At 43.4% G+C, this 27,625-nt stretch overlaps 2 protein-coding genes across 5 annotated transcripts; both read left to right on the top strand.

Moving 5' to 3' along the window:
• On the top strand, positions 1-12,734 carry LOC129853487 (erlin-2-like). 3 transcript variants are annotated; one of them, XM_055919590.1, is made up of 13 exons: positions 1-108; positions 431-506; positions 2,645-2,752; positions 2,840-2,921; positions 3,664-3,710; positions 3,837-3,898; positions 4,951-5,076; positions 5,289-5,362; positions 6,301-6,359; positions 6,727-6,818; positions 7,025-7,114; positions 8,329-8,408; positions 8,767-12,734. In XM_055919590.1, exons 2-13 carry the CDS (start codon positions 466-468, stop codon positions 8,935-8,937), a joined length of 1,032 nt encoding a protein of 343 aa, XP_055775565.1. In that variant the 5' UTR covers positions 1-108; positions 431-465; the 3' UTR covers positions 8,938-12,734. The 3 variants fall into 3 exon arrangements, with proteins under 3 accessions (XP_055775565.1, XP_055775566.1, XP_055775564.1); XM_055919591.1 differs by lacking the exon at positions 431-506 and having other exon boundaries at positions 2-108; XM_055919589.1 differs by lacking the exon at positions 1-108 and having other exon boundaries at positions 424-506.
• Positions 8,922-27,625, top strand: LOC129853488 (cholesterol 25-hydroxylase-like protein). 2 transcript variants are annotated; one of them, XM_055919593.1, is made up of 2 exons: positions 8,922-9,009; positions 25,101-27,625. In XM_055919593.1, the coding sequence occupies exons 1-2, from the start codon at positions 8,945-8,947 to the stop codon at positions 25,501-25,503; spliced, it is 468 nt and encodes a 155-aa protein (XP_055775568.1). In that variant the 5' UTR covers positions 8,922-8,944; the 3' UTR covers positions 25,504-27,625. The 2 variants fall into 2 exon arrangements, with proteins under 2 accessions (XP_055775568.1, XP_055775567.1); XM_055919592.1 differs by lacking the exon at positions 8,922-9,009 and adding an exon at positions 15,484-16,222.

Raw genomic sequence — 27,625 nt, 5'->3', positions numbered from 1 at the left:
GCATGACGCAAAATGAGGAAGTGAACTTTGTAGTAGGTGTTAGCAAATGTTGTTAGCGAATAAGTTTTGTATGTATTTATGGAGGAGGCACCTCGTGTAATATTACAGGTAATAATACGGGTTTCGAGTACACTTTTATCAATGGCCTTTTCAAGTATCTAACGTTACATGCAACAACAATGTATGTGAAATATTTAGTCAATGTAGGTTAGATACCATCCTCTGTAGGAACTAAAGATAGCTTAAAGATAGCTTAAAAAACTAACGTTAAACTGTTGTTGCACAATGCCTGTTACGTAGTTGGCTTATCTTGTTTTGCCTTACTGGGAGGGGTGTATGAGTAAATCCAAGACTGGGCGCTTAGCTAGGTAATTCATGTTTAGCTGTCAGCATTCTGTCAACTGAACGTGAAACAACTTCTCCATGTTAGACTTAGAAAGTGGAACCAAAGATACTGAACCAAAGATGACTGAACCTTCACGTGCGAGCTCAAGTTTCACCACCTGGTATGACAAGCCTGCACGCTGTCTTTGATTGATTGACTGACTTGTAGTTGTCTAGACAAGATCACTATAGTAGCTTTATATTATTCTTGTTGTAGCTGTGCACAGACTAATAACTTGTGGCGGCCTTCAGTTGTGGATGTTTTCGGAGTGAGGTGAGGCAGGCGAGAAGTTTCCATGCCTTTCTTGGTCAATCCTCTTATAATGTTGTAAGGTCAGTCAGTCCCTGCTGATGTCTCGGCTAAGCTTCTTCTTCCTGACTAATAGGAGTTTACCTTGACAGCAGCATGCCTAGCATCCAGAGCCTTCTATTTACAAATAGAAGGCTGTGCTCAGATGTTGTTTTCAACTACATGCAGCTGATTCTATTCTAATCAACTGTCCTAACATCCACAACTTGCAAGATTACTATTTACTACACTAAAACAACATTTTTGTAAAAGCGGTAGAATATTTGTAAGGTTATGTATTAGATTAGACTTCAACTCTTCAGTGAAAGGTATCAACAGTGCATTCGGAAAGTATTCAGACCCCTTCGCTTTTCCACATTTTGTTACTTTATAGCCTTGTTCTAAACTTGATTAAATAAAACAATCTCATCAATCTACACACAGTACCCCATAATGACAAAGCAAAAACAGTTGTTTTTTTAAATAAATGTCTGCAAATCTATTTAGTTTTATAACAGGAATACCTTATTTATGTAAGTGTTCAGACCCTTTGCTTTGAGAATTGTAATTGAGCTCAGGTGCATCCTGTTTCAGTTTGATCATCCTTGAGATGTTTCTACAACTTGATTGTAATCCACCTGTGGTAAATTCAATTGATTGGACATGATTTGGAAAGGCACACACCTGTCTGTATAAGGTCACACAGTTGTCAGAGCAAAAACCAAGCCATGATGACGAAGGAATTGTCTGTAGAGCTCCGAGACAAGATTGTGTCGAGGCACAGTTCTAGGGAAGGGTACCAAAACATTTCTGCAGCATTGAAAGTCCCCAAGAACACAGTGGCCTCCATCATTCTGAAATAGAATAAGTTTGGAACCACCAAGACTCTTCCTAGAGCTGGCTGCCCGGCCAAACTGAGCAATCGGGGGAGAAGGGCCTTGGTCAGGGAGGTGACCAAGAACCCAATGGTCACTCTGACAGAGCTCCAGAGTTCCTCGGTGGAGATGGGAGAACCTTCCAGAAGGACAACTATCTCTGCAGCACTCTACCAATCAGGTCTTCATTGTAGAGTGGCCAGACGGAAGCCACTCTTTAGTAAAAGGCACACAACAGCCCGCTTGGAGTTTACCAAAAGGCACCTAAAGAACTCTCAGACCATGAGAAACAAGATTCTCTGGTCTGATGAAACCAAGATTGAACTCTGGCCTGAATGCCAAGCGGCAATTCTGGAGGAAACCTGGCACCATCCCTACGTTGAAGCATGGTGGTGGCAGCATCATTCTGCAGGGATGTTTTTCAGCGGCATGGACTGAGAGACTAGTCAGAATCGAGGGAAAGATGATCGGAGTAAAGTACAAAGAGATCCTTGATGAAAACCTGCTCAGGACTGGGTTGAAGGTCTCTGAATGTCCTTGAGTGGCCCAGCCAGAGCCCAGACTTGAACCCGATCAAACCTGAGCCTGGACTTGAACCCGATCGAACTGAAAATAGCTGTGCAGCGACGCTCCCCATCCAACTTGACAGAGCTTGAGAGGATCTGCAGAGAAGAATGGGAGAAACTCCCCAAATACAGGTGTGCCAAGCTTGTAGCGTCATACCCAAGAAGATTTGAGGCTGTAATCGCTGCCAAAGGTGCTTCAATAAAGTACTGAGTGAAGGGTCTGAATACCTATGTAAATTTGATATTTCCTTCTTTTTTTTTCGTATTTTGCACATTTGCAAAAATGTATAAAAACCTGTTTTTGCTTTGTCATTATGGGGTATTGTGTGTAAATTGATTAGGGGGAAAAACGATTTAATGCATTTTAGAATAAGGCTATAACATAACAAAATGTGGAAAAAGTCAAGGGGTCTGAATACTTTACGAATGCACTGTAAGCTTGATTATTATTTAATTAATCCATCCTCTGTCCAACATTGTGCATGCCAATCCTTTAAAAACAAATGGTTTATTCTTCCTCTTCTTCCCAGGATGGCACAGTTGGGTGCCATTGCTTCAATAATCTGTGCGATTGGAGGCGCAGCTCTCTTCGCCTCTGTTCACAAGATTGAGGAGGGACACACTGGAGTTTACTACAGGTCAGATTTATGTTATGTCTTCATTTAACAGATCTATCTGTTATGTTGCTCCCTCCTCAACGTGTCCTTGACTTGTGTGTTCCACAGGGGAGGAGCTCTCCTGACCACCACCAGTAACCCTGGGTTCCACCTCATGATGCCTTTCATCACTAACTTCAAGTCTGTGCAGGTAAGACTGGTGTCTTAGGCCCTGGGCATGACTGGTCTGACTGGGGTTTAGGCTGAAATGGAGTTGAACAAAGAGAGGAACTGAAACCTGACTGGTCTGTGAGGTTTCTGAGGTGAAATGTACTAGGGCAAAAGCTGAGGCTGGACTTCATTCAAACAGGAAAGTTTAGGCAGTTTCTTTGTTTACAAAAGTCACCCTGTGCTCGCACACTTCTTATTCTGAAAAGTGACAGCAAATCTATGATGGGAGTCTACCAGGAGTGTATTCACTAGGAACCAAACGGGGAGGGACCTGCCTATATTTGTCTAATAGGAAATCTAGGTTACGGTTTCTGTTACAGAACATTTAGCTACGAGTGTGCTACTAATGAATACACCCCTGGTAGGTTTGCAGGTTTTCATACAGTGGTATTGTCACATACACCGGATAAGTGCAGTGAAATGTGTTGTTTTACAGGGTCAGCCATAGTAGTATGGCACCCCTGGGGCAGATTAGGGTTATGTGCCTTGCTCCGATTTTTCACCTCGTCGGCTCGTGTATTCGAACCAGCTATCGTTCGGTTACTGGCCCAACGCTCTAACCGCCAGGCTACCTGCCGCCCAAAGACCTGTCAGAAGAGTTTTTGGACCATGGGGAAAATAACTACTGTGTAAATACAACAATGTAGGTTTTATTGAATTGAGCCCTACAGAAATGATGTATTTGTGGAGTGTTTAACGTCTTCTCTTTCTGTTCTTTGTAGACCACTCTACAAACAGATGAAGTGAAGAATGTACCATGTGGCACAAGGTAGGATTGTCTGTCACCACTGCCCGAAATAAACTTCATGGATGGAAAGATTACCAGCTACTTTTATCTCCATTCTTGAAAATGTATTGCATGTATGTCTAGTTACATTCTGTTTTATTTGTTCAGTGGGGGAGTGATGATTTACTTTGACCGGATAGAAGTGGTGAACTACCTGGTACCCTCAGCAGGTAAAGTCATAAGCCAATGCATCAAACATTGGAGCAATTTTGACAAGGGGCTCAAGTTTTGTCTCTCTCAACACAAAACTAAAACTGATCTCTTTAGTATATACGCTATATTGTTTCAAAACCAGTGAAACCCATGCATTGTAACAGTGTGTTGTCTGCTGCATCATCATTCCAAAGGGAGGCTACTCCATGTTCTCTCAAAGTGTGCTCCGAGTCTCTTTTGTTATGACAAATGTAAGGGGTGGGTGGAACGAGGGGAAGCCTGGCGCGTGATGGTTGTGTACTTAGCAGTGTTGTAGTAACTGAGACCTGTCTCTTTTTTTTCACCATTCTGAATTTCTAAAGAATCGGTATGTTGTTGTAAAATACGAACACAGATATACTGGACATTTTGAACTGTTATGCTGGCAATTTGACACAATTTACTATCCCCCTCCAGTCTTGATCTTGACTCTGACTCTATTTGCTCCGGTCTTGAGTCAGTCTCGCTTCAGGTGGTCTCGAACACAACACTAGTACTTGGCAACCATTTTGAACACAGCTTACTGTAACCCTGCGATAGACTAGCTTCCGGTCCAAGGGGTGTTACTTGTACATCAAGCTGCCTGATGCTAAGAAACAGGAGGCTTCTGCCCTATGGACCGTTCTGGCTCGGACCAAGCTCCGTATTTACTGTAGCAGCTACTACTTACTTACTTCATACTGCTTTCACATAGGATTTACGGTACTGTATCAAAAAAAAAATAAAACAAATGTAATATTGAATACCTTTCAGATATAAAGAAAAGGTGGGAAAAAAGTTGGCGGTATGGTAAAGTTGGTGTAAATTTCTTGGTGTGAAAGGGATATTACTGTAGCGGGGAGAACGGAGGGGAGAACGGCTCATAATAAGGGCCGGAACGGAGCAAATGGAATGGCACAAACACCTGGAAACTGTGTTTGATACCATTCCACCAATTCCGTTCCAGTCATTGCCACGAGCCCGTTCTCTCCAATTAAGGTGCCACCAACCTCCTGTGCTGTAGTCATTCTTCTTTGTCCTTTCTCTGCAGTGTATGATATAGTGAGGAACTTCACAGCGGATTACGACAAGGCCCTGATATTCAACAAGGTTCACCATGAGCTCAACCAGTTCTGCAGCGTCCACTCTCTACAGGAGGTCTACATCGGCTTGTTCGGTAACTAATCAATATTCAAAGGGTTTCAAAGGCCTAGTGTTGTCTCTGGGTGGTCCCAAATGGCATCCAATTCCCTACATAGTGCACTACATACTGCAAAACTACTATACTGTATAGTGAATAGGGTGGTGTGTGGGATGCAGCCTATGTCTCCATTGTGTGCGCTTGTGCGTGCGTGCGTGTGCGTGCGTGTGTGTGTTGGTTTCCCTCAGACCAGATAGATGAAAACCTGAAGCTGACCCTACAGGAGGATCTGACCTGCATGGCTCCTGGACTCATTATACAGGTACTGAGACTGGGAAGGAGACATGGAAGGAGGAAGAGACAGCAAACCATCTTAGAGAATCCTTGCATATCAGTATAAATATGTTTTTATTGAAGGTTTATATGCAAGGAATCCCGATTTGATTGATTTGATTTACTCGATACTCCACTTATCCTTGTGTGATCCAGGTAGAGCCACACGCACACAGGGGGTTGAATGGCAGACAGGAAACAGGGTTAAGTTGAAAGTATTGTGCAAGGTTAAAGTAGAATACTGTACTTCAACTTTATGAGGCTCCATATTGTGATAATGAATGCCAGGTGATGAGTGGGCTGCTAAGCGGCCTGGATGGACTTCAGTTACCAGCTAGAACTTAATGAAAGACGATAAACAGAACAGATCCCATGTTGCAATATCTGGACTGGAAAACGATGAGAGATTCTGTCAGACTCAAAAATGAGACAGCGAGATGGAGTGAGAGAAATAATCATTTCCTCCCCGACCCCACCTCTGCTCATTCCTTTCCAGTTTTAAGGCCCCTCTGGGTTTAAACACTTAGCTTTTTGTCCTCATTAATCCTCTAGAAGAAACTACAATAACAGCTGTAGGTTCTGCCAGGAACGAATAACACTACAGCACAGTTCACTTCAGAGAGAGTTTGGGGGAGGAGTAAGATTGCATTTGTTCTTTTGTGCTCCCAAATTGAACTAGGTCTGTGCCCCAAAGGGCACCCTATTCCCATGACCAGAGCACTATGGGGCTGGGTCAGAGGTAGTGCACTACAAAGGGAATAGTTTGTCGTTTGGCATTTGGCCTAGATGATTCCCTGGTGATGGAATGCCTCTTATTGCCATGTAATGACTTGCAGTTCCACAGTAAAACAAATGTTCAATATGATCTCAATCATCTCTCCGTCACCCCTCTTTTTCACGGTTGTGGTTCGGCAATCTTGACCACAGGCGGTCCGAGTCACGAAGCCCAACATCCCTGAGAGCATTCGGAAGAACTACGAGATGATGTGAGTAGAACAGTTGGCTGTGTAACACTGAAACATTCTAGAACACTGCAACACTCCATATTCCCAACTCCCTGACGTCCTGTATTCATATTCTCCTCAAACCTGGATGTATCCCAAATGGCACCCTATTTCCTCTATAGTGCATGATCTTTGACAAGTGCACTACATAGGGAATAGTATGCTATTTGGGACACTCATCACTTCCATCTGGGGGGCTTTAGTAATGGACTTTTTAAACCTGTCTGTTGTTGTGTTTAGAATGTTCTGGTGAGGGATGGGACACATGCTGCATGCTGTGGGACTAGAGAAAGATATTAACCAACTTTTAGCATGCACCTTTGATCTCTCTCTGTGTGTGTGTGTTTAGGGAGGCTGAGAAGACAAAGCTTCTGATTTCTGCTCAGACTCAGAAGGTGGTGGAGAAGGAGGCGGAGACAGAGCGGAAGAGGGCTGTGATCGGTCAGACACTAACGCACTATGACCTTTACATTTTCACAGAAAAAAAAATATCAAACTGACATTTTATAATAATACATTACATTTATAAACAAATGACTGTAAGTCTGTTTTGTTGAACTCATTTTTAAGAGGAATTCTGCCCGTTTTCTCATTTAATCCCAGAATGTAAGGCTCATTTCCTGTCTCCTCCATGTGCTGCTCTACAGAGGCAGAGAAGTTGGCTCAAGTGGCTGAAATCAAGTTTAGCCAGAAAGTCATGGAGAAAGAAACAGAGAAAAGGATCTCTGAAATCGAAGGTGTGTATGTGTGTTTGGCAAAACAATAAGACTGTATATTTAAGCAATAAGGCCAGAGGGGGTGTGGTATATGGCCAATATACCACAGCTCAGGGCTGTTCTTTGCAACACGGAGTGCCTGGATACAGAGCCGTGGTATATTGGCAATATAACGCGAACCCCATGGGTGCCTTATTGCTATTATAAACTGGTTACCAACGTAATTAGAGCAGTAAAAATACATGCTTTTGTCATACCCGTGGTATACGGTCTGATATATCACGGCTTTCAGCCAATCAGCATTCAGGGCTCCAGCCACCCAGTTTATAATTGTCATTAGGCCACTGGTCAGTGAAATGGCATGCTAGCATAACAGGGCTTTTAAGATGCTCTACATTTTTTTCCTTTTCCCTGTGGGTCATGATGATAGACAGAGGTGTCTCCTGAAGATTGACTATGGGAGCTCAAAGCTTAGTGCAATACATTTAGACATACCCCGTCACTGCCCCCTCCTGTCTTCAGAAACGCAGCACCTGTTTCCACGATGGTGTCGTAGCCTATTCCCTTATCATAACCTTTCTTTTTGTTTCTCCGGCTAGGCCTACGTTACACATTTTCGCATGTGCTAGGCTATCCATGGAAAGTAAACTTGTCGTATTCTCACGTGGGGAGAGGGAACATAAGCTCTGGCATAGACAAATTGGAACGTTTTAGCACAACACAAATAAGGGACAGTTCCCGGCTCGACACACTCAGTGCGTGGCTGGTAGCCTTATGTCTGCCTCGCCACTCACAAAATGTAGTTCGTAACACAACAAGCTCCTGGGTTTTTAAAAGTATTATCTTGATTTTAAAATGTTTCCGACCCACAATGTAATTCTGAACCGCGAGCCAACCCACCGGTTGAAATAATGTTTTCATTCCACCCGCCAGCTGATTATTTTTGCGAATCACCCGCCGGGAACCGTGGATATCTGACCCGATGCAGAACTATACTAACGATTGGCCCAATAGGGTAAATGCAGATGGGCAACCCTATGCTTCAGCCTATTTATGTATAGCCACTATGCTGCATCAGTTGGGCTACAGGTATTAATGCTAATAGCATACCTGATAATATGGACCATACATAGGTTATAGGCATGGTCCAATATGTGAAAATGATTTTACTAGGAGGTGGAAATAATATTATAGATGGCGTCAACACAATTTGACGTCTAACCCCTGGGTTGCAGACGGAGCATTCTTGGCTAAGATGAAGGCCAGGGCCGATGCAGAGTTCTACACAGCAGAGAGAGCGGCCGAGGCCAATAAGGTGAGAGGAACATACTGTGAGGAACAGCTGGTCCTCCTTGGCCCTAACCCTTCCACATTTGCAGATCTGAAGGATTTGTAAAATCAGGGTGGTGAAAGATTTCTCAGCTCCCTCCATGTTGCTTCCTCCATGCAGATCTACAAATATCCAAGGCTTAGAGCCAAGGGGAGGTGGTAGGGAGGGAATTCAGACTGGCTGGAACAGTGAGAGAGAGAGAGAGAACACACTGCCCCTCAGGCTACAATCTAACAGCATCACAGGACAGCCATCACTGGCTTCTGCCTTCTCTCTCTCTCCTCTCTCCCTCCATCTCCACCCTCACTTTCTTTCTCTCCCCCCTCTCTCTCTCCACTCCCAGTTGAAGCTGACGCCAGAGTATCTGCAGCTTATGAAGTTCCAGGCCATAGCAGCTAACAGTAAGATCTACTTTGGGAGTAAGATCCCCCAGATGTTTGTTGACTCTGGCCCCTCCACTAAGGCCTCTGATGCCATGGACGTCCTAACTGAACAGATCCTGGACCTAGACTGATGGAGGGATGGAAAGGAGAAGAGACCCATCCCAGGACTGGAGCTGTGGAGCTAGGCCCATGCCAGCCACAAGGTGGGTGAAAGATGAGCCTTGGGTACGTGTCCCAAATGGAATCCTATTCCCTATATAGTGCACTACTATTTTTTGAAGTATCTGGCCAGTGAAAATCTTAGTTTAAAAATTGATATTCTGTTAACTCATACCAAAATGTTTTTGACTTGTCTTATTCATATTTGTGGCCAAAGAACTTTATACATTTTTAGGGAAAAAACACTTCAAAAACCCCACCTCAAACAGTCCATTAAAAAAAAAATGTTATGCTTGCTATTTTCTCATAAAACATGTCACGTTGGCTGAGCTGGCCAATGAGCGGTCTACTAGCGTGAATATTTTTAATGACCAGTATACGGCCACACCATTCTGTTGTTGGGTTACGCCCACACCATTCAAACACAGGAAAGCTGCTTTTTAACATAATTAATTGCCAGGTTTTTTGGAAGGAAAACTATTTCACTCATATGTTATTAATTATAGGTCATATTTCATAGAAGTCTGGTACACAGATACTTTAAAGAGGCAATCGGCAGTTGCTACGTTCACGCTTGTTTTACTCCAGTGTTTGTTCACAAAGTAAATGTAAACAAACACTATATAGCCTCAACATGACCCATAGCTCTGTTTATTAATTTTAGTGGTTACATTCTTCCAGCCCCATCCCTCATCTTTTTACCAAACATTTAAAAATATATATACTGCTGATTGCCTTTTGAAAGCGCAACTGAAGGCAAACAACTTCTCTGATAGAAAATGGCATATGTGGCATCTATATTAGTCAAACATTTATTCTAGTGTCAAAATTTACTACAAAGTGTAAATAGGATAATTTTGTACATAAAGTCAGTCTTGTCCAAAACTGAGTTTTGTAAGTGAGTTCTTCATGACTTACTTGAGGGTTGGGTTTTGATTTCAACAATGCTCACTTGCCCACTAACACAGGGTTACACAGCTGTGGTGATTGCCTCTATCCAATCCTACTGCAGAACACACAGACAGTGAGACATACCTGCCCATTAGCAGGTAACCCGGGACCGGTTTAAAAAATGAATGGAAGTATGGAGGTGGTTTTGTGCCTACAAAAAAAGGGGTTAAATATGTGTCCCAAAAAACTAAATATTTCCTGAACTTTCTTATATCTCCTAGATATAGGACAGACACTTCAAAACCTTATCCCTTATGATTTCCTGTCTTTTTTCCCATTAATGAATGTATTATTCAGTGCATTTCTAAAGCCCAAATTATATTTTTAATCACATTTTTGTATATATTTTTTTGATACCTGCATGGGCCTAAAATTCCAAATCAAATGGCTAACTGATCCATGGTTTGACCAATTCCATGTCAGCTTAGTAGAACCCCTACCCATAAGTGCACTACTACCCATAAGGCTCTGGTCAAAAATAGTACACTATATAGGGAATAGGGTGCCTTTTGGGATGCTACCCTGGACCGGAGGTTTTACTAGCCCTACAACAGACTATTCTAAGATTGTATGCGAAACAATGATATATTGAATGTAACAGTGTGGTTTGGGACATTTTAAACATGAATTGAACTTTTGCAAGTGTATGATGTATGTTTTGTAACTTGATTTAATTGGTAGTGCTTTCATGTATTTTCTATGTTTTGCATAGCTCATAATACTGTAAGTGTATGAGATAGTTGTGTATGATTAACTACATTATTAATGATTCATTTACTTAATCATACACAATACATTGTTTGGAATACCTAGTTTCTTCATACAGATCCCTCTCCTATATGAATTGGCTGACTGTCTTTATCTTATCTCACCAGGATCTTATCATAATAGCAGATGTAACAGATCTTGACTAGCCCACTGAATGAACATTACTTGACCTCTGTTTCAGAGAGTGAGCATTGATATTCAATTGTTTTTTGACTCAAGAAAAGTCCAGGTTGACTTGTTTTTCTCTCAATTATCTAGTTATGCTGGACAAAAGGCCATTGTTATATTCATGTCTGCTCTTGAGAGAGTGTCCTAGACACAACAGAGAGTATCTGTTAGACTTGAGATATTGAGAAACAAGCTTCTCCTTGAGTGTAAACATTGTCCCATGCTGGAAAAGAGAGAACAATGGCTTCTCTGTCAGTAGTAGTCATAGTATGAGGGATACAGATGAACACATTGACAAACCACCCTCCACTCAAAGCACTTTCTACTGGTGGTGTTTGACGGTTGGTCTCATGCTTTGCCACTCATTTTAAACCATCCCATTTTATTTTCTGGTATTGACTACAAATGTTGTAGGAATGGCAATGAACTACACAGATGGAAACCTTTTCTGAAACTGAGGCAGACTTTGGGCTGAAACTCTCCTGGTCTTGCTTGGGAAGGGGGGTGACATTAGAAAAGGGTTTGGGACTCACTATAAAAGTATAAATTATCTTCCGCATCAAATCTTCCTGGGAATTTTGGATTTGTGACATTATCTAATTGTACATTATACAAAAAGTTCTACATGCAATACAAGCCTCACACTCATTGATGAACCATCTTAACCCTCTGCTATTGCCTATCCCCATGATTTGGTGAAGGGGTGATACCACATAAAATCCAATTTTATTGGTAACACACATATATTTAGCAGATGTTATTGCGGGTGTAGTTAAATGCTTGTGTTCTTAGCTCCAACAGTGCAGTAGTATCTTAACAATTCACAACAATACACACATGTAAAAGAATGGAATTAGGAAATAAATTAATATTAGGATGACCAATGTCAGAGTGGCATTGACTAAAATACAGTATGAAATTAGTAAAGCAGTATGTAAACATTATTAAAGTGACTAGTGTTCCATTATTAAAGTGACCAGTGACTCCATGTCTATGTACATAGGGCAGCAGCCTCGTAAGGTGCAGGGTTGTGTAACGGGGGACAGCCGGCTAGAGAGCGCTATTTAACAGTCTGATGGCCTGTCCAACCACTCCCAGTTCAGTATTCGAGAAAAAAATTAAAATAGCAACTTTTGTCGTTATCTGCTAGGCATTTCATACAGGTTCTACATGAAGAAGAAAAAAGATTCCCCTGACATTGGATATTAAGAGCATTACAGGTGCGTGCTTTAACAGTAGATTTTATTCTGATTAGTCCTTTCTCGTCTGCGGTTCATGACAGACCATGTCCATAGATGTTAATCTCGTCAGTGTGACGCATGTTTGTTGAAGATTGGACCAGACCTCGTTATTTTCGAAATAAAATCTAGTCATCTTACATGGAAAGGAATGGTGGAAAGAAAAAAACAATAGTGTGTTTTTTTTCTTGTTATTAGCTGACATATGTTAGTCATTCATATTGGAAGGATGAGTCAATGGTATAAACATGTAATGGGGTTTTCATGAAAGATGCAACAGCAGCTTTTTGACTCTTTCACACACTGGTGCCCTCAGTGTAGTGTTAGACTGAGTTCATTTGGGGTGAATCATTTGTATGTTTTTCACCAACGCTTTGACTAAAGCAATGACAACTTGTTTGAGAGGCACTTGTGTTGTATCCATTAAACTGTTCTCTCAATGTAACACTGGTTTGTTCTGGCTGAGTTAGCTTCGTTAGCCGTGTGAGTGACAACCTGTATAAACTGTTTGTTAGACTCTCTCAGGTTGACTTGACTGATAATGACTTGAAGGAGACTCTTTTTGCGCTCGCTCACTGATGTTAAATTGTGAATCAGAAATCCATAATTTTGTAACGTACACAATAAAATGTGTTTTTCTTTGACGACGAGGTACTTTGTCTTGAAATGTAGTCTGTTTTTATTGCCTTTTTCTTACATTGCCCTTTCACATCTGTCAAACAAGAAAGGCTGATGAATCTTGATTTTGCAATTTAGGAGGGGTAGACAGTTACATACCACAGCCTATTAGCAAAATTATATTTATTATCTGCTTATGTTATTTAAACTATGATATCTTCACTGACATTCAGACTATTGCACACCATATGGACTGGATTTCAGAAGTTATGGAGAAGAGAAGTTACCCAATTTCAGGTGCAGGTGAAATGTTTAATAAAACAACAAAACCAGTAATGAGACAATTCCATAAGGCTACACGCCAGTAAACAAGAACAATACCACCTGGTGAGAAAACATAAGGGAGTGACATATAAAGGGGAGGAAATGATGAAGTCCAGGAGAAGATGTCAGTATAGTATTTCATAATGTAGCACGTTTTTTTTTTTTTTTTTTAACTAGGCAAGTCAGTCAGAACACATTCCTACTTACAATGACGGCCTAGGAACAGTGGGTTAACTGCCTTGTTCAGAGGCAGAGCGACAGATTTTTACCTTGTCAGCTCGGGGATTCGATCTAGCAACACTTTTGGTTACTGGCCCAATGCGCTAACCACTAGTCTACCTGCCGCCTCAAGATGACTTGATAACCTAGTGTACATTGTCAAGTGCTGACAGTTCAATCACCTGTTATCTCCTGTGAGAAACCCCCTAGATTCCCAATCTGGTATGCCGGATGTGTAATCAGAAGACTGCGTAGGCAGGAACCAAGGTGACAATATCCCTGCTTCAGATTCAGGCTTGTAGAGGTAATTTCAAGCATGAGACATGTCTAGGATTGCAAAGGGAGGGTATATTACTGGTAACTACCAGAACTTGGTAACTTTCAAGTTTTTAAAAAATTAGATCACATGACATCTAGTGGCCTTATTGGGTACATCAGATTATCACAGGTGTCTGTAATTATCTCTGGCCCCTCCATGTGGTCATATAAAATAAGATGATTTTAAAATAAACAATATAATGACAAAGCTAATATCTTTATCTGAAGTCGGGTCTATGACATGAATTGCTTTAATCCCATAAAATTATCACAGGCTTTTAGTTTAAATGGAACACATTGAGAACACATTGATTAAAACTCAGATATCCCTGTTCCAGAGAGGGGCCCCACGCAAGATGTTTGTGAAACCATCTGGCTCCAGCATGGTATCATACACTAGACGTAACATAGTAAATGAAAATACAGGACACTGAAATTAGTATATGTTACGTTTGGTAGGGTTACATAAGACAGAAGGTTACTTAAGGCAAACACTAAAGGAGGGTAGTTGGTCAGGGTGGATGAGTGGGCGGGTAACGTGAACGTCTAGCAACCCAACAGTTGCATGTTTGAATCTCATCACGGACCACATTAGCATTTTTATTCATTAGCAACTACTTACTACTGTTTAGCTACTTTGCAACTACTTAGCATGTTAGCTAACCTTAGCCCCTAGCCTAGCTAATGTTAGCCATAAAAAAATGGAATTTGTAACATATCATACAAAATGGAGGGAGGCAGATTTACTATGTTCTTCACAAAGAGGGCAACAGATGCTACTGAGCCAGATGTCTATGTGTCAGGGGAGAAGCTCCAGGTGGTATCTGATTTTAAGTACCTTGGCATCATACTTGATTCCAACCTCTCTTTTAAAAAGCATGTGAAAAAGGTAATTCAAATAACCAAATTCAACCTAGCTAATTTCCGATTTATACGAAATTGTTTGACTACAGAGGTAGCAAAACTGTACTTCAAATCTATGATACTCCCCCACTTAACATACTGCTTGACTAGTTGGGCCCAAGCTTGCTGTACAACAGTAAGACCTATTCAGTCTGTCTACAAACAGGCTCTCAAAGTGCTTGATAGGAAGCCCAATAGCCATCATCACTGTCACATCCTCAGAAAGCATGAGCTCCTGAGTTGGGAAAATCTTGTGCAATACACTGATGCATGTCTTGTATTCAAGATTCTAAATGGCTTGGCTTCCCCTCCACTCAGTATTTTTGTTAAACAGAAAACCCAAACATATGGCAGCAGATCCACAAGGTCTGCCATGAGAGGTGACTGTGTAGTTCCCCTAAGGAAAAGTACCTTTAGTAAATCCGCTTTTTCTGTGAGAGCTTCCCATGTCTGGAATGCACTGCCATCAGACACACATAACTGCACCACATATCACACTTTCACAAAATGCTTGAAGACATGGCTAAAGGTCAATCAGATTTGTGAACATGGTCCCTAGCTGTGTGTTGCCGCTTTCCATGTCTGTTGTCTGTAACTTGTGAGGTGTGGAAACACTTTGTTGCTTTTATGAATTTTGTCTTGCTGCTTTTTGTTCTATGTTGCTCTGCCTGTATGCTACGTCTTGCTTGTCCTATGTTGCTATGTCTGTATGCTATGTTGCTATTGTCTATATTGTAATTGTTTTTAATAACCTGCCCAGGGACTGCGGTTGAAAATTAGCCGGCTGGCTAAAACCGGCACTTTTACTGAAACGTTGATTCATGTGCACTGTCCCTGTAAAAATAAAATAAAACTCAACTATGTTACCTACCCCTAACTATCATACAAAATGGATGATGGACATCCACAAATTAATGCATGCCATACGAAATGTAACATACTGTATCATACTAAATTGAGGGAGACAGATTTACTATGTTACCTATAGTCTATGAGACCAGGCTGTGCTGCTGACTTGTATAAATTGGAATGTGATTTTTTTTTAAACATTTATTGCTTCTGTGGATCTATTACCCTCCCACCAAACAACAGACAAGCGTGTTCTGTCAACCATTGTGGAAGAGAAAATAAGTATTCACTCGAGCAACTAAATGCGTACCTTCAGCTGGAGACAGTGAATTGAAGAAACTACATCATGGACTACGTTATTACAAAGTAGTAGCCAACACACTTGGATAAATGCTGAGAACACTTCATGATGGTCATTTTTGGTTTGATTAAAAAATAACCCTTCGTTTGCTGTTATTATGAATATTAGTACTTTTCTAAAACATGGGAACCCAGATGGACTGCTGCTCCAGGCGCTGTGGGATGATCTGCGAGCACAACGGGAGTTCCTCACGTCACCTTTCCTGCCCGCATGCTTCGCTTTCCTCATCCACCTTCTCCTCTGCGCACCTTTTCTAGCCTTTGAAGTGCTGGGATGTTTCTGGCCACGGATAAATCTCTACAGGATCTCGAGGACCGCTGAACCGTTGCTGTTGTGTTTGCAGCGATGGGTTGACTGCTGTTGGAGGATTTTTCTGAAATACCTGACAACTGTTCTCCCAGCCACAGCGCTTTATCAAAGAGTAAGGATTCCAAGATTTCCCGAACTCGCGCCATCATGCAGCCTGCTCATTGGGGAGGTTATCGCGTGCCTACTTCTATTTGATGCGCTGTTCTTTTTATGGCATTATTCCATGCATCGGTAAGCTTGAACCAGAATCTAGGTTTACAGCACAGGAGGTTGGTGGCACATTCATTTGGGAGGACTGGCTCCTGGTAATGGCTGGAGTGGAATAAATGGAATGGTATTAAACACATGGTTTCCAGCTTTCTGAAACGTTTATGTCAAGTAACTTGGATGCAGTGAGCAGTGTTGCATTAAAATCATCTCAAACAAATTTGGTAATACACAAATCAAGTAAAACATTAAAATTGCATTACTAACCACGTTTCCATCAACAGTTTTATGCAAGTAAAGTTATACCGTATATAAAAAATTAAAATCACGACAGCTGTGATAGAAACGGGTAGTTTCAGTACAATTTTGTAAATGCCGACAGATCATTTGTTCGTTCGACATGGTGGGATCTTTTTGTGTCTGTAAAATTAATAATGCGAGAAATGGTGGTGGCAACACCTTTATGCACAAATATTGATATAATAACCATCATATCGAAGTAAACTTGGGAGTCTGTCACGCCCTGGCCTTAGTATTCTTTGTTTTTCTTTATTATTTTAGTTAGGTCAGGGTGTGACATGGGGAATGTTTGTGTTTTGTTGGTTTTGGGTGATTATATGGTAAAGGGGGTGTTGGGTGTAGTGTATGGGATTGTGTTGAGTGCATGTGTCTAGCGTTGTCTATGTTGGTTTAGTTGTCTAGGAGAGTCTATGGTTGCCTGAATGAGTTCCCAATTAGAGACAGCTGATTTCTGTTGTCTCTGATTGGGAGCCATATTTAGGGTACCCATAGGCTTTCATGTGATGTGGGTAATTGTCTATGTGATACGTTTGTAGCCTGTGTGTACACATCGTTATTTAGCTTCACGATCGTTTTCTTGTTTTGTTTAGTGTGTAAGTGTTTTTGTTTCGTTTTGCCTTCATATTCATTAAAAGGAATATGGCTTACTTTCCTACTGCTGCGTTTTGGTCCGTCAATCCTCCACACGATCGTGACAGAATTACCCACCAATATAGGACCAAGCGGCATGTAAAGCGGCAACAGGACCCACCTACCCACCGAGGATTCTTGGACATGGGAGGAGATACTGGATGGTAAGGGGCCGTGGGCACAACCGGGAGAATATCGCCTTCCTCGTGAAGAGCTGGAGGCAGCTAAAGCCGAGAGGAGGCGATATGAGGAGGCAGCACGGAGACAAGGCTGGAAGCCCGTGAGTACAACCCAAAAATTTCTTGGGGGGGGCCTTAAAGGGAGTGTGGCGAAGTCAGGTAGGAAACCTGCGCCTACTCCCTGTACTTACCGTGGAGAGCGAGAGTACGGGCAGACACCGTGTTACGCAGTAGAGCGCACGGTGTCTCCTGTACGCGTGCATAGCCCGGTTCGGTACATTTCAGCTCCTCGTATCGGCCGGGCTAGACTGAGCGTTGAGCCGTATGTCATGAAGCCGGCCCAACGCATCTGGTCACCAGTGCGTCTCCTCGGGCCGGCGTACATGACACCAGCCTTACGCATGGTGTCCCCGGTTCGCCTACATAGCCCGGTGCGGGTTTTTCCACCTCCCCGCACTGGTCAGGCGACGGGGAGCATACAACCAGGTAAGGTTGGGCAGGCTCGGCGCTCAAGGGAGCCAGTACGCATGCACGGTCCGGTATTTCCGGCGCCACCTCCCCGCCCCTACCCAGTACCACCAGTGCCTCCTCCACGCACTAGCCCTATGGTGCGTGTCTCCAGCCCTTTACCACCAGTGCATAAACCACGCACCAAGCCTCCTGTGTGTCCCCAGAGTCCTGTGCGTCCTGTTGCTGCTCCCCGCACTAGCCCTGAGATGCGTGTCCCCAGTCCGGTACCACCAGTTCCGGCACCACGCACTAGGCCTAATGTGCGCTCCCAGGGTCCAGTATGCCCTGTTCCTGCTCCCCGCACTAGCCCTGAGATGCGTGTCCCCAGCCCGGTACCACCAGTTCCGGCACCACGCACCAGGCCTACAGTGCGCCTCAGCCGGCAAGAGTCTGTCGTCTGCACAGCGATGCCTGAACTGCCCGTCTGCCAAGCGCCATCTGAGCCATCCGTCTACCCAGCGCCATCTGAGCCATCCGTCTGCCCCGAGCCATTAGAGCCGCCCGTCTGTCCCGAGCCGTCAGAGCCGTTCGTCAGTCAGGAGCCGCTAGAGCCATTCGTCAGACAGGATCTGCCAGAGCCGCCAACCAGACAGGATCTGCCAGAGCCGCCAACCAGACAGGATCTGCCAGAGCCGCCAACCAGACAGGATCTGCCAGAGCCGCCAACCAGACAGGATCTGCCAGAGCCGCCAACCAGACAGGATCTACCAGATCCGCAAGCCAGCAATGAGCAGCCAGATCCGTCAGCCAGCCATGAGCAGCCATATCCGTCAGCCAGCCATGAGCAGCCAGATCCGTCAGCCAGCCATGAGCAGCCAGATCCGTCAGCCAGCCATGAGCAGCCAGATCCGTCAGCCAGCCATGAGCAGCCAGATCCGTCAGCCAGCCATGAGCAGCCAGATCCGTCAGCCAGCCATGAGCAGCCAGATCCGTCAGCCAGCCATGAGCAGCCAGATCCGTCAGCCAGCCATGAGCAGCCAGATCCGTCAGCCAGCCATGAGCAGCCAGATCCGTCAGCCAGCCATGAGCAGCCAGATCCGTCAGCCAGCCATGAGCAGCCAGATCCGTCAGCCAGCCATGAGCAGCCAGATCCGTCAGCCAGCCATGAGCAGCCAGATCCGTCAGCCAGCCATGAGCAGCCAGATCCGTCAGCCAGCCATGAGCAGCCAGATCCGTCAGCCAGCCATGAGCAGCCAGATCCGTCAGCCAGCCATGAGCAGCCAGATCCGTCAGCCAGCCATGAGCAGCCAGATCCGTCAGCCAGCCATGAGCAGCCAGATCTGTCAGCCAGCCATGGGCCGTCCCTCAGTCCGGAGCTGCAGTCCCTCAGTCCGGAGCTGCCCCTTATCCTGGTGCTGCCCCTTATCCTGGTGCTCTCCCTTATCCTGGTGCTGCCCCTTACCCTGGTGCTGCCCCTTACCCCGGTACTGCCCCTTAGTCCGGAGCTGCCCCTTAGTCCGGAGCTGCCCCTTAGTCCGGAGCTGCCCCTTATTCCGGAGCTGCCCCTTAGTCCGGAACTGCCCCTTAATTCAGTGGGGTTAATGTGGAGGGGGGTCATTTGGAGGAAGCTAAGGAGGCGGTTAGTGACTGTGGTGGGGTGGGGACCACGACCAGTGCCGGAGCCGCCACCGTGGAAGGAAGCCCACCCAGACCCTCCCCTAGACTGTGTAATGGTGCGCCCGGAGTTCGCACCTTAAGGGGGGGGTTATGTCACGCCCTGGCCTTAGTATTCTTTGTTTTTCTTTATTATTTTAGTTAGGTCAGGGTGTGACATGGGGAATGTTTGTGTTTTGTTGGTTTTGGGTGATTATATGGTAAAGGGGGTGTTGGGTGTAGTGTATGGGTTTGTGTTGAGTGCATGTGTCTAGCGTTGTCTATGTTGGTTTAGTTGTCTAGGAGAGTCTATGGTTGCCTGAATGAGTTCCCAATTAGAGACAGCTGATTTCTGTTGTCTCTGATTGGGAGCCATATTTAGGGTAGCCATAGGCTTTCATGTGATGTGGGTAATTGTCTATGTCAGGGGTGTCAAACTCATTTCGCATCGTGGGCCACATACGGCCTAGGGAGATGTCAAGTGGGCCGGACCATTAAAATTATACCATACTCTGCTATAAATAACCAAAATATCATGTCTTTCCTTTGTTTTGGTGTAAAGAAGCACAAGAACATTAGGAAAATATTGAAATTTAATGAACTATCCTTTTACAAAACATTTCATGAAACACCTCATATTTCCTTTGATAAAAGTAAATTGCACATTTGTCTTTCACAAATATGCATTGCAACTGATCCCACTGATTGTACAAAGGCACAAAACTTTAATTGGTACAGAAAAATATAGTAATGCACTTTAAGATTAAATGAGACTTTTAAAGAAAGGAATTTTTAAACCACTTACACATACGCATATAAAATCTAAATGTAATCCCTGCGTACACCTTACAAACTAAGGAGAGTGATTTTAAATGTGTAATGAAGAAAGTGTTCGCCTGTCCTGTAAATCTGTAAACTTCATACATGAAACATACATACACATACAATACATACTGAAAATTTATGGAGTTGTATGAACAGTAGAATTCCATCACACAACTTTTGTTTTGAAGCTGCTGACTAACATTAAAGTGCACATTTTTTAAATCACCACAGTAAGGATTCATCTTCACAGAGCTGTATTCTTTCAATGCAAACAGTATCTAAGGCAGCATTTTAAAGGTGTTAGTCTAGTCTGGACTTGTATTTGTTCCTGAAACTTGGCATCTTTTGGCCTGTACAAGTGCATCAACACCAGGTGTCATGTCCTGACTAGCTGTCACTTTCAGAATGTCATTTAAGTGCTTGTTTGTGAGCCTTGAACGCATTTTTGTTTTATTGATATTCATCACTGAGAAAATTTGTTCACAAAGGTAGGTTGTCCCAAACATGCACAAAATTTTAGCAGCCAGGGCTGTTAATTTGGGGTACCCTGGTAGTAGATACTGATAAAATCTGTCCAGACCTACAGAGGCAAATTTGCCCTTCAAATCTGCATCACACTGCAAATCAATTATCTCTAGCTGAATTTCGACCGGCAGATCAGAAGCTTTAACTGTGAAAGGTGGCGAAAAACTGAAAATTCTGTCTCAAGTTCACCAAATACCTGAAAACGTTTCTCAAACTCCCGCAGTAGTCCTGCAATTTTGTCTTTGTACCGTTTCATGTCCGCATCAGGTCTGGTCACACACACATCTCTCAGACAGGGGAAATGAGCAGGGTTGCCATTTGCCAGTTGCATCTCCCACAAAGTCAGCTTCAACTTAAATGCATGTATGTTGTCAGAAAACTGTGTGACAACTTTTTTGCGGCCTTGCAACATTTTGTTCAGATTGTTCAAGTGTTCAGTAATATCAACCAAGAATGCAAGGTCCCGTAGCCATTCCTGAGATTGTAATTCCAACACCGGTTTTCCTTTTTTCTCCATGAACTGTCCGATTTCCTCTCGTAGATCAAAGAAATGCCTCAGCACAGCGCCTCGGCTTAACCATCTCACTTCGGTGTGGTATGGCAGGCTGTGGGTAATGTTGCTGTCGCTGAGAAGTTTGTCAAACTGACGATGGTTCAGACCTCTGGACCGGATGAAATTTACAGTGCGAACAACCACCTCCATGACGTGGTCCATTTTCAGCGACTTGCAACACAATGCCTCCTGGTGCAAAATACAGTGAAATGTCCAGAAACGATCTCCTCCATTAAGGGCTTGTACTTTGTCTTTGAACTTTGTCGCGACACCTGCTTTCTTTCCGACCATGGATGGCGCGCCGTCTGTAGCCAGGCTGACAGCGCTGGACCAGTCCACTCCAACTCTGTCCAATGCAGCAACGACAGAGCTCTGTCCACTCTGTCCATTGGCACCAACTCAAGAAACTCTTCAGTAACAGTCAATGTCTCATCAACTCCTCGAATAAATATGGCCAGTTGGGCCACGTCTGTGATGTCAGTGCTCTCGTCAATTGCCACGGAAAATGCAATAAATGACTTGACTCTCTGTTTCAATTGACTGTCTAAATCTGCCGATAGTTCCGAAATCCTCTCTGCTATAGTATTCCTCGTCAGGCTAATATTGGCAAAAGCTTGTCGCTTCTCGGGACATACAAGTTCAGCCGCCTTCATCATGCATCGTTTAACAAAGTCACCGTCGGAATACGGCTTCGACGCTAATGCTATTTCGCTAGCAATTAGGTAGCTGGCTTTTACCGCTGCTTCACTGACTTCTCGGATCTGGATGAAAGTTGACTGCTGTTTCCTCAGACCCGCCAGCAATTCGTTAATCTTATCTCTTCTCAGTTGTCCTTGCAAGCCGTCATATTTTTCGCTGTGATGAGTCTCGTAGTGGCGTCGAATATTATATTCCTTCAATACCGAAACTTGTTGCAAACACACCAAGCACGAAGGTTTTCCGTGCATCTCTGTAAATAAATAGGACGTGGTCCATTTTTCTTTGAAAATTCTACACTCCTTATCTACTTTTCTCCGTTTGGATAACGACATTTTGGCTAATGAGGGTGTAGCGGAGAGGTAGAGACCAAGGTATTAACAACGTCGTAACAAGCAGCAGATGGCGCATTGATACCGTCTGCTGGTTTCAGTCTGTCTCAGTGATGCGGCTTGTCTTCTACTCTGATGGAAAGAGTGCGCCCCTTAGCGGATAATCCATGAATTGCAGCGAATTAAAAATATTAATTCCATGTCTTTTATGCATTTTTTCCACTTTCAAATTATCCTGCGGGCCTGATCGAACCTCCTTGGGGGCCGGTTCCGGCCCGCGGGCCGTATGTTTGACACCCCTGGTCTATGTGATACGTTTGTAGCCTGTGTGTGCACATCGTTATTTAGCTTCACGATCGTTTTCTTGTTTTGTTTAGTGTGTAAGTGTTTTTGTTTCGTTTTGCCTTCATATTCATTAAAAGTAATATGGCTTACTTTCCTACTGCTGCGTTTTGGTCCGTCAATCCTCCACACGATCGTGACAGAGTCGCATGATTATATAATGTGTGGTCCTCCCACTATGATTTCGGGATAACATGCAGTTTATTAGGCTACAGATGAAAAAAGTTATGATGAACTTCACAGGGTGGTGAAAGTGCATGGGGATCTTGATGCTCCTTTCCAATAAAAATCGAATTTTATTAGTCACATGTGCCGAATACAACAGGTAGACCTTACAGTGAAATGCTTACTTATGAGCCCCTAACCAACAGTGCAGTTAAAAAAAATATGGATAAGAATACGAGATAAAAGTAACAAGTAATTAAAGAGCAGCAGTAAAAAATAACAATATATACAGGGGGGTGCCGGTACAGAGTCAATGTGCGGGGGCACCGGTTAGTTGAGGTATTATGTACAGTTGAAGTCAGAAGTTTACATAAACCTTAGCCAAATACATTTAAACTCCGTTTTTCAATTTTCCTGACATTTAATCCTAGTAAAAGGTTCCTGTCTTAGGTCAGTTAGGATCAACACTTTACTTTAAGAATGTGAAATGTCAGAATAATAGTTGAGAGAATGATTTATTTCAGCTTTTATATCTTTCGTCACATTCCCAGTGGGTCAGAAGTTTAGATAAACTCAATTAGTATTTGGTAGCATTGCCTTTAAATTGTTTAACTTGGGTCAAACGTTTTGGGTAGCCTTCCACAAGCTTCCCACAATAAGTTGGGTGAATTTTGGCCCATTCCTCCTGACAGAGCTGGTGTAACTGAGTTAGGTTTGTAGGCCTCCTTGCTCGCACATGCGTTTTCAGTTCTGCCCACACATTTCCTATAAGATTGAGGTCAGGGCTTTGTGATGGCCACTCCAATACCTTGACTTTGTTGTCCTTAAGCCATTTTGCCACAACTTTGAAAGTATGCTTGGGGTCATTGTCCATTTGGAAGACCCATTTGCGACCAAGCTTTAACTTCCTGACTGATGTCTTGAGATGTTGCTTCAATATATGAACATAATTTTCTTTCCTCATGATGCCATCTATTATGTGAAGTGCACCAGTCCCTCCTGCAGCAAAGCACCCCCACAACATAATGCTGCCACCCCCGTGCTTCACGGTTTGGATGGTGTTGTTCGGCTTGCAAGCCTCCTCCTTTTTCCTCCAAACATAACGGTGGTCATTATGGCCAAACAGTTCTATTTTTGTTTCATCAGACCAAAGGACACTTCTCAAAAAAGTACGATCCTTGTCCCCAGTTGCAAACCGTAGTCTGTTTTTTTTATGGCGGTTTTGGAGCAGTGGCTTCTTCCTTGCTGAGCGGCCTTTAAGGTTATGTCGATATAGGACTCGTTTTACTGTGGATATAGATACTTTTGTACCTGTTTCCTCCAGCATCTTCACAAGGTCCTTTGCTGTTGTTCTGGAATTGATTGCACTTTCGCACCAAAGTATGTTCATCTCTAGGAGACAGAACGTGTCTCCTTCCTGAGCGGTATGACGGCTGCGTGGTCCCATGGTGTTTATACTTGCGTACTATTGTTTGTACAGATGAATGTGGTTCCTTCAGGCGTTTGGAATGTGTGTAGACTTGCGTACTATTGTTTGTACAGATGAACGTGGTACCTTCAGGCGTTTGGAATTTGTGTAGAAGCTAGACTTGGCGCTCCGGTACCGCTTGCCGTGCAGTAGCAGAGAGAACAGTCTATGACTAGGGTGGCGGTCTTTGACAAATTTTAGGGCCTTCCTCTGACACGTTTGGTATCGAGGGTCCTTTTCTGGTGACATGATGATCGATGCTTGACTGCAGTTTGACAAATAAAAATATTCTCTTATCTATAATAATCTCATCATGTAGACTAGTCTACCAGCATAGCGTACCCGCACTGTATCGGTGAGCTCTTGGCTAGTGCACACATGCCAAGACCAGAATAGGCAAATTCAATAGGCTATTCAATGAAACAGTTTTTGTGACACAACTATCGGTGGAGTTGAAAATGCAATGGAAACACACTGAACTTTTAGATTTTTATTAAGTATAATGAAAACTTAAGCGAAAATAAAATGTTGTGTGCACTACCTCATCACGCACTGATTTGTATCTGCAGTCAGTTGGGTGGAAACACACCAAGTTTCTCAAAAACAAATTAAATCGTACTGTTCTATAACATGCTATTTACATGAAAAATAGAGATTTAATTGTAAAAAAAGCTAAATTCTCCTTTAACTCGGACGACCCTCATGTAGAGAGTCTAGAAGGAGCACATAAGGTTTGTCCCTGGCTGCCTACCAAACACAAAAGTTCTGTCTTTATGGTCCCCAGGGTTCCCTGGCTGTATCGGAGGGTCCACCAGAATCATCACCAGAACCGGATCACCTTCGCCCTGGCTGCCCAGGACGCCAGCCCGGCTGAGCTACTCTCCCTGCAGATGCTGGCCCTGAGCAGTGCCTGGGTGGTGGGCTGCCACCCTCTGAGTGAGGCCCTGTTCCACCTGCTCAACACCTGGCTGGCCATAGAGGACCACTGTGGCTACGACCTGCCCTGGGCCATCCATAGACTACTGCCCTGCTTCGGAGGGGCCCCCTTCCACCAGGCACACCACCATATCTACAGGGGGAACTATGCCCCCTACTTCAGGCACTGGGACTGGCTCTGTGGGACCTACCTGGGCGTAAGGGAGGAGGCTGGGAGTAAACATGGAGGGAGGACAATGAAGAGACATTAATTTGGCGTCATGGAACAGCCCCTTCTTCCACAGAGTATAAAACCCACTTCCTACAAAATCTACATTAAGTCAGAGAACGCCGGGACAGAGTCCTCACGTTGGAATGGCTACAATTCTATAGATCATTAGACCATACAGCTGTAGTTTTGGCTACACAATTAGAAATGGTTAAAATCTGAGACTATCAATCACTACAGAATAAGAGCAAATCTTAGACATAAGATAAATATATATATTGCAATTATTCTCAAATGAGCGGCCATTCATGTGCAAAGGATTAGAATTTCAATGATTATAATTATCCACTGTGTATAGTGAATCCATTTAGTCTTTCCTGCTCTTTCTCAGTCCCCACCCCTTTCCTTTGTCATTTAGCCCACTAGGGACTTTTCTATCATTGTTAGTAACCAATATCTACTGTTTGTTTGTTATTTATTTCTTTGATTATTTAGTTAGTTAGTAAATAAATAAATAATGAACACAATTTGTATATTGTTGATTCATTATGGAAACTAGGGTTCATGCAGATATCCAAGGGTTTGCGACGTTCAGTAATGAGAACTGATGAGGTAATAATAATAGATTAATGAGAATGACTGTAATTGATCAGATATTAAAATATCTGAAGAGTTATATTCAGAAAATTATAACTCTAAATCGGAACCTTTTCCGCTGTGCCCCGGCGTCTTAGTTAATTCATGTTTAATTATTAGTTTAAATCACGTAATAATGAAACCTAGAGAACTGATTTGATATAAATAAGTCTTCACATTTAATGATAGTCCAGACACGACACAGGTGTGCGTAATGAAGGGCACCCTGGCGCCCTTGAGCTCCAGAGAGAGAGAGCGGGAGCAGGCGTGACAGGAATCTACAAGTATGAAAATTATATTGGGGAACTAATATCAGCCTGCTCATGAGGGCCTCTCATTCATGAGGGCCTCTCAGCTTGAATTCCAGCCTTTGCCAACTCACACTTCATGAAGGGTAAACAATATTGAGGTTTTAAGTTAATCAAGCTTCCTCAAATTACTAAAATGTAAGTATAATGTAAATAAGAGGATGGTTGGACTCGAGTCTAACTCCAGTCACAAATTTGATGACTTGAGACTCAACTTGATTGAAAATAAAATAACTTGAGACTTGACTTGGAGCCTCAAGACTCAGAACCCGACTTTGACTTTTAGGAATGTTTTGTCATTTATTCTGTGGTTCAGAGTCTCTGTGGATTACTCTCCACACAGCCAGAGAGAGTATTGCATTTGCAAAAAAAAACTGATTGGCTAGTAAAAAGCCCATTCAGCACTCTGATTAGACCAGCAAACTGTCAATCAACACAGGTCAGTCGGCAAGAGCTAGAGCAGTGAGAATGTTTTGTGGGGTTGACAGTAGGCCTATATTATTTTCATACATATTTTTTCTAGACTACATAGAGTACATATACCAGTACGCTAGACTAACATTTGTATTTTACATTTATACCTTTGCTTATTTTTTTATTTTATTTTATTTATTTTTTGAACTCCTTTTTCTCCCCAATTTCATGGTATCCAATTGGTAGTTACAGTCTTGTCTCATCGCTGCAACTCCCGTACGGACTCCGAAACACAACCAAACCAAGCTGCGCTGCTTCTTGACACAATGCCCACTTAACCTGGAAGCCAGCCGTACCAATGTGTCGGAGGAAACACCGTACACCTGGCAACCGTTTCAGTGTGCACTGCGCCCAGCCCGCCACAGGAGTCGCTAGTGCGCGATGGGACAAGGACATCCCTGTCGGCAAAACCCTCCAAAAACCCAGACGACGTTTGGCCAATTGTGCGCCCTCCCCATGGGTCTCCCGGTTGCGGCTGGCTGCGACAGAGCCTGGACTCGAACCCAGAATCTCTAGTGGCACAGCTAGCACTGCGATGCAGTGCCTTAGACCACTGTGCCACTCGGGAGGCCATACCTTTCCTTATTCAATCTGGTTACCATAGGCCTACGGCATTACAAAACCTTTTTTTTTGCCAGAAACATCTGATCTGTGCTTCAGAAACAAAAAGTTGGGCATCTTGACTGTTGGCCAATGACCAGTCATCAGCAATGCAATGCGGATGCACATATTGTAACGGCTGTCGGT

The sequence above is a fragment of the Salvelinus fontinalis genome, chromosome 4 (genome assembly GCF_029448725.1).
Source record: "Salvelinus fontinalis isolate EN_2023a chromosome 4, ASM2944872v1, whole genome shotgun sequence".
Classification (NCBI taxonomy): domain Eukaryota; kingdom Metazoa; phylum Chordata; class Actinopteri; order Salmoniformes; family Salmonidae; genus Salvelinus; species Salvelinus fontinalis.
The sequence above is the reverse complement of the archived record's forward strand: the minus strand, read 5'-3'. Positions and strand labels throughout refer to the sequence as shown.

Coding starts and splice junctions, on each gene's coding strand:
- LOC129853488 (XM_055919592.1), top strand. CDS start 15,780: ATGAATATTAGTACTTTTCTAAAACATGGGAACCCAGATGGACTGCTG. Junction 16,223..25,100: donor TGGCATTATTCCATGCATCG/GTAAGCTTGAAC, acceptor TATGGTCCCCAG/GGTTCCCTGGCTGTATCGGA.
- LOC129853487 (XM_055919589.1), top strand. CDS start 424: ATGTTAGACTTAGAAAGTGGAACCAAAGATACTGAACCAAAGATGACT. Junction 3,711..3,836: donor AATGTACCATGTGGCACAAG/GTAGGATTGTCT, acceptor TTATTTGTTCAG/TGGGGGAGTGATGATTTACT. Junction 6,360..6,726: donor CGGAAGAACTACGAGATGAT/GTGAGTAGAACA, acceptor GTGTGTGTTTAG/GGAGGCTGAGAAGACAAAGC.